At 47.6% G+C, this 11,652-nt stretch overlaps 1 protein-coding gene across 1 annotated transcript in view; it reads left to right on the plus strand.

Moving 5' to 3' along the window:
- Positions 1 to 11,615, plus strand: part of NEMF (nuclear export mediator factor) — a 57,430-nt gene extending 45,815 nt beyond the window's left edge. Inside the window, exons 32-33 of the mRNA XM_066608076.1 lie at positions 9,522 to 9,601; positions 10,925 to 11,615. Coding sequence (XP_066464173.1) covers positions 9,522 to 9,601; positions 10,925 to 11,002 — 158 coding nt within the window. The 3' untranslated portion in view covers positions 11,003 to 11,615. The remainder of the gene's footprint in view (positions 1 to 9,521; positions 9,602 to 10,924) is intronic.
- The last annotated feature ends 37 nt before the right edge of the window (positions 11,616 to 11,652 follow it).

The raw sequence follows: 11,652 nt of genomic DNA on the forward strand, positions 1-11,652 counted from the left end.
CCCCGGGAGGCCAGTAAAGCCAGGGAAAAGCCCCGACTCCCCGGATTCCCGCGAATAGCTTTTCCTACGTCTGCCTCCTAGCAGACACTAAGCTAAAGACTAATTAGCTGAGTGCCTGCAGGGGGGGATATAGCCAGCGGGGAGGAGCTAACACTTTTTTTGCTTAGTGTCGCCTCCTAGGGCAGTGGCTATATCCCATGGTCTAGGCTGTGGCCCCCAATGATACGGACGAGAAAAATGACTCCCAAAAAGCATGAGAGGAGGGGGGATACCCGGTTTTATTGCCCCATGTGCCCATCCCAACCAGCCTCCATAATTACCCGTCTTTGGAAATACTACACAGTTCACATTATTACTTTTATCTAAGATTTGGGGAACGCCGAAAAGGGCGTGGGGGGGGGGGGGAGTCAATTTTTATTCCGTACAAATGAGCAATGGGGCCTGGAATTTATTCAGTTATGCCCTGCAATCCAACTGGTGTTCCCTCCATTACAGGCCTTGCCATGTTTCCTGTAAGTAGATTAGGGCCACAATGGGTATGTTTTTGAACACGGGACAAACGGGGGTATCCATTTTGGGGGTGAACGTCTTCATTCCTATGTAAACTGTACAAAAAAAAAAGTTTTTAAATTGACAAAATTGCCAAAAAAATGAAAATTTTAATTTTTTTCTTCTGCTTTGCTGAAATTTATTCAAATACTGTGTGGTCAAAATACGCAGTACACCCCTAGATGAATTCGTTAAGGGGTCTAGTTTTTAAAATGGGGATATTTGTGGGGGTCTTTATAGTTTTGGACGCTCAATGACTCTATAAGTGGGCAATGGGGCTTGGAATTTATTCCGTTGTACCCTAAAATCCAACGGGTGCTCCTTCCATTATAGGCCTAGCCATGCGTCCTTTAAGTAGATTAGGGCCACAAGGGGTATGGTTCTGAACACGGGACAAACAGGGGTATCCATTTTGGGGTGAAAGTCTTCATCCCTATGTGTGCTGTACAAAAAAAACAGTTTTTAAATTGATACAACTGCCAAAAAAATGAAAATTGTATTTTTTTTCCTACTGCTTTGCTTAGATTTATTCAAAAATTGTAGGGTAAAAATACACAGTACACCCCTAGATTAATTCGTTAAGGGTCTAGTTTTCAAAATGGGATCATTTGTGGGGGTTCTCTGTCGTTTTGGCCGCTCAAGGGCTCTACAAGTGTGCAATGGGGTCTAAATCACCTTCATGCTAAATTTCTGTTCTGAAAGCCACCGACTACTCCTTTCATTTTGCGCCCCGTTGTGCATCCAGACAAAAGATTAGGGCCACAATGGGTATGTCTCTGAACATGGGACAAACAGGGGTATCCACTTTGGGGTGCAAGTCTTCATTCATGTGTGTGCTGTACCAAAAAAGCAGTTTTTAAAACGACAGAATTGCCAAAAAAACGAAAATCACAATTTTTTCCTTTTGCTTTGCTTCAATTCATTCAAAAACTGTGGGCTCAAAATGGGCAGTACACCCCTAGATAAATTCATTAAGGGGTCTAGTTTTCAAAATGGGGTCACTTGTGGGGGTTCTCTTTGATTTTGGCCGCTCAAGAGCTCTACAAAAGTGCTATGGGCCTAAAACTCCTTCAAGGAAAATCTATGTTCTTAAAGCCACTGACTACTCCTTTCGTTTTGGGCCCCATTGTGCATCCAGACATAAGATTAGGGCCACAATGGGTATGTCTCTGAACACGGGAGAAACAGGGGTATCCATTTTGGGATGAAAGGCTTCATTCATGCGTGTGCTGTACAAAAAAAGCTGTTTTTAAAATGACAGAATTGACAAAAAAATGAAAATCACAATTTTTTCCTTTTGCTTGGCTTGAATTCATTCAAAAACTGTGGGGTCAAAATGGTCAGTACACCCCTAGATAAATTCGTTAAGGGGTCTAGTTTTCAAAATGGGGTCACTTATGGGGGTTCTCTTTGGTTTTGGCCACTCAAGAGCTCTACAACAGTGCTATGGGGCCTAAAACGCCTTCAAGCAAAATTTATGTTCTGAAAGACACCGACTACTCCTTTCATTTTGGCTCCCGTTATGCATCCAGACATAAGATTAGGGCCACAATGGGTATGTTTCTGAACACGGGAGAAACGGGGGTATCCATTTTGGGGTGTAAATCCTCATTTTCATGGGCTCTATAGGAAAAAAAATATGTCTTTAAAATGACATATTTGCAAAAATATGAAATTTTATTTTTTGTCCCCTAAATTGAACTAATTCCTGAAAAGAACTGGTGGGGTCAAAATACTCATATCACCCCTCAGTGAATACACTAAGGGGTGTAGTTTTTAAAATGGGGTCATTTGTGGGTGTATCTATTATTCTGACACTTATGAGCCTCTGCAAACTTGGCTTGGTGCAGGAAAACAAAGTGCTCCTCAAAATGCTGAAAAGTAATGTTAAATTTGTACGTCCTCTAAATGGTTAAAAAAAACACAAAAGTTTTTCAAGTGTGCATTCAGAATAAAGTAAACAGATGGAAATACATATCTTATCAAAAATTTGTACAGTATGTTTGGACATATTTGAAATATTATGGTTGAAAATGTGAAAAAATGACAATTTTTTTCAAAATTTTTCCAATATTGGTACTTTTAATAAATATACACAAATTATATCGGTCTCTTTTTACAATCTAAATGAAGTACAACATGTGGCGAAAAAACAATGTCAGAATCACTGGGATATGTAAAGCCTTTACGGAGTTATGCCACGTTGAACGACGCATGTCAGATTTCCAAAATTTGGCTCCGTCACTAAGGCGCAAACAGGCTTCGTCACTAAGGGGTTAAACAAGAACACAGAATGGAATTGGTTACATTTTCATGTAAAGAAGTTTAAAAATAATGATCCTCTGGTGACTTGCACCCATTTTATGGGATTTATATATATATTTTAAAACAATTCGGTACATTTACTAATCCTGCCTAATAGTCAGGGTCCCTTTTAGGAGATTTAGGGCTCATGCAGACTAACTGAGCGGGATACGCCCATGGTTTTACACTGCGGGAATAAAGAAAAGTTCCCGCTATCGTGGAAAAATGCATTTTTCCGCAGTCTCCATTACTGCTATGTTAATGGAGACCTCCCACTGCGGTAAAATAGAACATGCCGCCTTTTTTTCCCCACGGCAGAATCCTGCATGTGAAGACTGAGCTTATTAGGTTCAATAGAACCTTAATTATTATTCTGCCGCAGATTCATGTCACAGCATAGATCCGTCTGTAGGCATTAGCCCTTATTGTTTGGATGAGCCAATTACATCAGTCTTTCACATTTGCTGTATAAGTGAATGAAGGACTAAACAACTAAGCTGAGTGATAAGTGAACGAGCCAACGATGATTTTTAGGTCTGCAAAAATTGGACAAGCAAAAAATGAACTATTATATATTGGTCGGTCAGTCGTTAGTTCACGTTTTGACTGAACGATTATTGTTCACTTTCGCTCGTTTGAATGCTAATCATTTTGTCTAAGATCACCCTTGGAAAGCACACAGCATAAACTGACTTGTGTTGTAGATCTTAAAATTGGCAACGTGTGAGTTTATGCTGTGGATTTTACCCTTTGTAATGCAACAGTCAGAATATGCAGTGTATTGTAGTTTTTCTTCAGCAGATCTGTCACACATGGCATTGAGGCCCTTTTGCACAGGTGACCTGTGCTTTTACACAAACAATCACTCAGTGAATGGAGGCAGAGCAGCCCAGGGATCATTGCGGCTTGTCCACCTCCATTCACAGTGAACAGGCAGTTGTTCATAGATTAACAGCTGCCTGTTTATACGGGCCGATCGTTGTTCAGTTCTTATGCATGCATAAGCTGAACGCAGCACGATAATTGTTCATTTACACTGAATGATAATTGTTCAGTCTCTCTCTGAATCATGGGAATCTGAACAATTATTGGCCCGTGTAAAAGGGTCATTACTGTAATGGCTGTGGTGGGGTTTTTTTGGTAGTATTTCGTTCTGTCTGGCTTAGGCCCACAATAGCAAATAAGGCCAGTCATAAAAGCGTTAGTCAATTTTGAAAAGCAATCATTTGCAATATAGAATTGAAATACTTATTTCTCGTCTGTTATCATTGGGGGACACAGCAAAGACCTTGGGGTACAGCTTCTGCCACTAGGAGGCGACACTAAGCACGAAAGTGTTAACTCCTCCCTCTAGCTATACCCCTCCTGCAAGCAGCATGCTAGCTCAGTTTTTTGCTTAGTGTCTAGGAGGCAGGACTGTCTCTCCTGCTGAGACTATTTTTTTTCTTTCTTTTGCATTTTTCAATTGCATTTTTCAATTTTTCCTATCTTTCCCGGAAGGCCAGGGCATAACGCGGAGGCAGGACTCTCCCTGTTAACCCACCGAGGTGATATGTAACCCTCTGTCTGCCGGGCCCCCTCTGAAGAAAAGGAGGCACACTCGGCCACCAAACTGAGTGTGACCCGCCAGCCATAGAGCCCCCCTTATTTATGGTCCGGCATCCACTGCCCCACCAAAGGCAGGCGATGATGGGGAGAAGCTCTGCTGGAGCCCGGGAGCCACCCTACCTCAGGAAGGAGGTAAGTATGTGGGTTTATTTTGTTATTGCGCCCGATGTGCGTTGCGCCTGCTGCGCTACTTTGTTTCCCGTTGCGCTGCTTGTTAGCTGCGCTGCTAGTTATGCCGCCTGCTGCGCTGTTACAGGGCGGCTGCGGCTTATGCCCCGCAGCGCCGATGTTTATGCTGCGCCCGCGGCTTAGGTGCCGCGGCGGTATGGTGGGCGGCCCTTTTTAACTTGGCGCAGTGTGACCGCGACTGATGTGCTGTCGGCGGCCGCCCGCTCCCAGGGCGGCTGCGGCTAAGGCACTACCGACCGGCCGCGGCCATTTTGTTGGGACCGTCCGCGGCTGCTGTGTTGGGCCGCCCGGCTGATGTGCCACTGGGCCGCCCGTACTGTCTGCTGTGCTGCCGGCCGCCCGCGTCTACCTGTTGGGCGGCCGCAGCTGATGTGCCACTGGCCGCCCGCGATGTCTCCCCCCGCGGTTGGTGCGCGGCTGACGTGCCACCGGCCGCCGCGAGGTCTCCCCCGCGGTTGCTGGAGCGGCCGGTGTGCTGCTGGCCGCCCGCGGCTGATGTGCCGCCGGTCGCCTGCGGGTGACGGCCGCGGCTGATGGCGGCCCCACCCGCGGCTAATGTGCCTCTGGCCGACCGCGCCTGTTGAGGACGGCTGTGGCTTGCGCTGCCGGCCGCCCGCGGCTGGGGTTGCCGTGGTCTCGGCGCGTGCCTGCTGCTCGTTTCGTGCAGGGGCTCCTCGCGCCGTTGGCCGGGCATGCAGACGCCAAGCGGGCGTTTGAATTTTCCCGCCAAGCGGGCGTTTGAATTTTCCCCGCCAAGCGGGCGAGTGTATTTTCCCCGCCAAGCGGGCGAGTGTATTTTCCCCGCCAAGCGGGCGTGTGTATTTTCCCCGCCAAGCGGGCGTGTGTATTTTCCCCGCCAAGCGGGCGTGTGTATTTTCCCCGCCTAGCGGGCGTGTGTATTTTCCCCGCCTAGCGGGCGTGTGTATTTTCCCCGCCTAGCGGGCGTGTGTATTTTCCCCGCCTAGCGGGCGTGTGTATTTTCCCCGCCTAGCGGGCGACTACCCGTGGTGCCCCGCGTCCCTCTTTCTGTAGCGCCGCACAGCCGGTTTGCCGGCCCCACTCTCCGTGTCGGCGCAGGGACATTTTGGAATCGCCTCCAAGCGGCCACGCTCTCGGCGCCACGCGCAGCACGAGATTTTTAGAGGTTGTGCACCAGCATCGCCCCCTACAGCAGCGTTGGTCACATGTTTCCTGCATGCGTTGCTGCCGGTCAGGACAGCTGGTGGATAACCGTATCGCACGGCCACCATTGCCTTGCTGCTGAACAGATTGCGTAGCTCGCGACATTCGGGCGTTCGATTGCCATAGGCTGGCGTATAATGCTACTGTGCAACCCGCTTTGCCCGTAGGCAGCAGCTGACCACTCCTTACGCAATCCTCTCTGTGAGACTGAGGTAGCTGGGACCCCTTCCGTACTACACACAGACTATCGGTGGCTCCCTGGTCGCTGATAGCGCCCCTATTACCCCTTCCATACAGAAGGAGTACCACACAGCTACCCATATCTACTCCGGACCGGGTTGAGCGTTGCCTGACGGAAGCTCCCCCATTGCCTCCCTGCAGCCAGCAGTACCGCGGTGTCTAAGCCCAGGATGACACGCGGACAGGGCGGCCAGAGCCACATGCCAGGTGCGCTCTCGCTACAGCTCTATATAGACTGACAACAGTGTGCAAACTCTTGTCAGCATTACTCTGGGCTCGCTGACTGGATTCATCCTTCCCCATGTCGGCTCCGCACCGGGTTGAGCCTTACATGTCGGCAACTCCCCTGTGGTTCCTCCCGCGGTCACATGTACCATAGTGTCCGCGTCCAGGAGGACATGCAGGCGGGGCGCCCAGAGCCACATACCAAGTGCGCTCGCGCTGTAGTTCGAGATTAAGCAGAGAGAATCTCCTCTTACAGATAACAGTATGCGATCTCTTGTCAGTACTCACACAGGGAGTCTCTGGACTCATTTTTCCTCATGTCTGTCCTGAATCCGGTTGAACTCCTCTACAGACAATCGCATCACAGTGTCCGTGTCCAGGAGGACACGATGACAGCGGCCGGCAAGGGTCACATACTATGTGCGCTCTCGTTAAGGAACGAGACTACATCCAGCTGGAGAATATCTTGCCCTACGTGCAACAGGGTTCAAGGTGCTTGTCGGCAGTACCCCGCGTGGCTGAGACCGGGGGTACTTCCATGCCCGAAACAGCGCATACACTGGTTTGAGCAGGGGTCAGCTTCGTCCCCTCAGTAGTTTCCTGCACCCTGAGTCGCAGTTTGGGACCGAGCCGCATATCAAGGGCGCTCTCTGCTGCCGTACTGGTCTACAAGCTGATTATCAGCGGTACCCCGGCCTTGATGTTAGGCCTGACCGGGTTGCCCTGGCTTTACAGCTAGCCCCCCCCTTTTTCCTGCAGGCAACCAGACCGCTATGTCCGATGCCGGGATAGCACGCGGACAGGGTCCGGCTAGTACCACATCGGTATGGGGTCTCGCTATTGTACGAGAGTTGCACAACATGTATTGGGCCTTGTGTGGAGCAAGCTGTTAAGGCAGCAGTATGCAGGCCAAAACTCTTAAGGAAGTCAAACAGCCGTTGGGCTTTCTTCGGTCTGACTAAGTCTTGTGGTACCCTTCTGAGGAATATACTATTCTCAGGAATTCGGTGAACACGTCGTATTCACCTCCACCCCACAGAAGCTTACCTCCAGACTTTTTTGATAACGGCTAGCCTCCCTGGAGTGACCACCGGCAGCTTCCTACAGGCAACTTAGGGCGATCTACGATGACAGAAGAGCCGCATACTTTTTAGGCCCCCACCACAGACAGAAGTGACGCGGGGCGCCCCTCCGGCGGCACTTTGTAATGCCGAGTTCGTTTCTTTCGGGCGTTCTCTGAACTACAAGGCATATGTACTCTCTAGGAATCATGGACCGCTAGTTCTACAGCCGTGTCAGTAGGACGTGGCTAGCTCTCTGCAGGAGACGGCTCCCGCGGACCCTGGTGGGGTGCAGAACAGGCCACGTTTCTCCCATTGGGGATGGGGAGACTGACCGTAGGAGTGCTCGGTATTCTAAACGGTCGCTAGTGTCGGTTCAGGTGTAGAGCGCTGATCCTCAGCAAACTAGGCCCGCCTAGTCACTTGCGAGACTGATTGCGTATAGGAAGCAAAAACGTCAAATGGGGTTAAGACTGACAGATCCAGCGACTCGCTGCGACTCTCCTGCATTATGACTTGCAGGACAGCGTAAGACAGTCCATACTTGTACTGTCTGCAGTTTTAGGGTTCCTCCATCCCTATTGTGGAGGTTTCCTCAAAGGGATCAGTGAGTCTTGTACCAGGGTACCCTTGCTGCCTCTTGCGGTCAATTTTTCTGTACCCAGTGGATTCACACGGTTACATTGCATCCCAGCACGGGGCCAGCCCTAGTTGATCACGAAATGGGCAGAAGTCCTCGCTAGCCCATGGGGCCATGCAGAGGCGGACGCCGTGGGCATTGTTGCAGAATCATGGAACCAAACTTTTTCCTCTTACGACCTCTTTTTCAAGTTACAGCTAATCAGACAGCCGACGCCATGGACGGAGGCTGTCAGCATATACAGCATCAAGGTCATACGGCAGGCCTTCCAACCGTGGTCAACACAGGAGTCCAGCATGAGACGGTTGCATATCTCAACAGGTCGTTTCTCCACTGGCGTCTGGAGTCGAAGGTCCCTTCATCACGGAGGGATTGTGGAGATGAGGTTAAATACCTGGAGGTATATGGGACCTGACTTACAACTAAGTCTCCTGGTAGAAGGTCCACAACCCTGATGTTTCGGTGCCTATGGCTTCACAGTTTCATCTTCGGATGCCTATTGGGTACGGATGGTACAGGAAACGGTCGTTATCTACCCGCGGTATGGCCTACAGCCGGTATCAGGATCCACTTCGGTGAGGTATCGGTGGGCACCTTCTCGGTAGTTCCAGGGAACGCTCCAGGGCAGGTTTCTCGGTTGACTACGCCGGAGTTCCTCGTGCAGGTAGCATGCTTCAGTCACGCTGGCGCGCTGCCGGTAATTCCGGCAACTCCGACTGGATCCCTGCTTTTCCGGAGTGGACTCCTTACAATGACTCTGCCTTGCAGCAATTCAGGGCGACTATGCCAGCAAGGTCATATTCTCAGGCCGTATTATTCGGAAGGCGTGTGCCTCGTCGGAAGCTCCTTGTCTGGGTTTTGTTCTTTTTTTCTTCCCTCTGAGGGTGGATGGGGCTGTTATTTAGGCCCGTTTAGGCTCTGTCTGAGCATGCGGGATACCTAGCCATCCATTAACGCTGGTCACAGTTGAAGGACAGATTGCGTCCTTACACATGCGATGCCTTATATTTTCCCGCCCCCTTGGGTACTGCTCTAGAACGTCCCAAGGTCTTTGCTGTGTCCCCCAATGATAACAGACGAGAAAACAAGATTTTGTAAGAACTTACCGTAAAATCTCTTTCTCGTCTTGTTCATTGGGGGACACAGCACCCACCCAGTCTGGTGTTGGAACTGTGACGTATACTCCCTAGGGGAGGGTCCGCGGTGCTGGAATGAGTTACAGTTCGTAAGTAGTGTTGTTGATTATCTATGTTGTATCCTACTGGCTGCTCCTACTGCTTGCACACAAACTGAGCTAGCATGCTGCTTGCAGGAGGGGTATAGCTAGTGGGAGGAGTTAACACTTTTGTGCTTAGTGTCGCCTCCTAGTGGCAGAAGCTATACCCCAAGGTCTTTGCTGTGTCCCCCAATGAACAAGACGAGAAAGAGATTTTACGGTAAGTTCTTACAAAATCTTGTTTTTCTGCACATTTGTCAGCTGATTTAAAGTCTTATTTTCCTTTTCTTTTTTTTTACCTCTACAGCTGCTAAAACAGCCCTGAACAGTTTCATGCATTCCAAGGAATCCAACACCAGAGAGAAGGACTTGCTGCGTAGTGTGAAGGTACTAACCTATAATGTAGTATCTGCAGCAGTTTTGGGAATACACCTCCATTTCTTCTCTGTGGTACCAAATACGTCAATGTCCACACCTATTACACATGTGGCTGCCAGTATCCAAGCCAAATAGGATGTATTTGGAGCCACCCAGTGAGTCTCCTTTATCAAAACTGGCAACAGTAAAATTGCCTCTGTTGCCTATACCAACCAATCAGAACCCTGCTTTTATATTTGTCAGAGCAGTTTAAGAAATTAAAGCAGAGTGTTGATTGGTTGCTGTTGGACAAGTCTTCCTATTAGATATTCAAACATGAATATTTGATAAATTCTTTCCAGGGTCTTCATGACGACACAAATCAGTTAAAAAAAAAAAATAGAATAGTCTGATGGAGATCCAGAAAGATAAGGAAACTACAGATATTGGTATTACACTTGTCAAGTCCCTTACAGGGTATATGTAATTGATTTTAATTACTGCAAGTATTATTATATCCCGAGGAAGGGGACTTGTGCCTTTCTGCCCCTGATACACATTGGGCTGAGTTGGTATTAAAGGGATATTTTCAATACTTAAAATTGCTTCACAACCCCTCTGTACTTCCTGGTTTCTGCTGACCAGGACATGTGACTGTTACAACCAATCACTGGCTATAGAAAGTTACTGCTGTGGCCAGTGATTGGTTGCAGTCACTTGTCCTGGTCAGCAGCAATCAAGAAGGTTAAAGTGGTTATTAAGTACTTAATTTTTAAGTAATGGGAAAACCCCTTTTAATATAAAACATGTTAAAACACCAGTTCAAGTCTTTAGAGGGAATGAATCATCAGCCAGGAAAGGTTAAGAGGCACTATACAGCATGAAAGTAGTGTCTACCCTCCGAAAGAACGCCCCTCCTGGGTTGTGCCTGGTGGTGCAGTTTTAACTCCGTAAGGATAAGTTGCAATACCAGACTAAGTCCATGCCCAAAAGTGCTGCTGTTTTGGGGTGCAAAGAAGGCAGCATTACATTGTGTGAGTCACAAAAAAAGTAGTGCTTCACGTTTTTATATTGACCTACAGATAACATTGGGCTGCACTTTTTTTTTTTTTATAAAAACCATCCAAAGCCTAATTATATATGATGACAAATGCTTAAGAAAAGCTTAGCTGCCCCCCTTTCTCTTAGAAAACAGGCGCTTGTATGTGTGCTCAAAAGTCAAGGAACTGTTGTGTGTGTTTGTGGCCACCAGCTTCACCAACTGAATATTCTCCCCAAGGAGCTGCTATAGTAGACTTGTATACGGAACCTACCAGCCTTATAACACTTTTTTGTCTTTAACACTTTAAACAGGATACTGACCTATCAAGAAACATGCCAGGAAAAGTGAAGGTGTCTGCTCCGAATCTGCTGAGTGCAAAGAGGAAATAACATCTTTATATAGACCGGAAAGTGTTAAACAAGATCTGCACAGATATTTTGGATGGGGTAGAAAAGGTGACCTCTTCATAGATTATATGTAAATATGTTTTTACGATAATGCAAATGGGCTCAATGAGCTGAAAATCCTTAAAAGTATGGCTTCTTGATGATACAGGGGTAAAACAGTTATTTTAAGCTTCTTGTAACATAAATCAGGGGAAAAATAATCCTAACCTACTTTTAATAGTTTGCATCAATACCTTGTCATGATGTTACTGCGATCAACAGTTGGTAGGGTTTGGTGGTTGAGGTGGAAGGCAGAGAGCGCTTACATTTGAGTCCTGTACATCATGGCTGTAAGTCCTCTTTAACCCCCCCCTGACACTATTTCAAGCATGTTATAATTCTTTTAAAACCCCATTTAATGTAAATTCTATGTAAGCCATCTAGTACTTGCTGCTGTATCCCGGCCTCCACTGTGATTTACGGCTGCTCACACGGACTTCATTCTCATCTTCAGTGATCAGTCTGTGAGCGGGTGTCTTGTAATTATAATGTAATATTTGTTTTAATTTTAGGAAACTGATTTGGTATAAAATAAAACATATTTTGGCCTTCTTTATTTTGGTTGAATTCTTGAAACTGAAGTATCTTACTGT

The sequence above is a fragment of the Eleutherodactylus coqui genome, chromosome 6 (assembly GCF_035609145.1).
Source record: "Eleutherodactylus coqui strain aEleCoq1 chromosome 6, aEleCoq1.hap1, whole genome shotgun sequence".
Taxonomy (NCBI): Eukaryota; Metazoa; Chordata; class Amphibia; order Anura; family Eleutherodactylidae; genus Eleutherodactylus; species Eleutherodactylus coqui.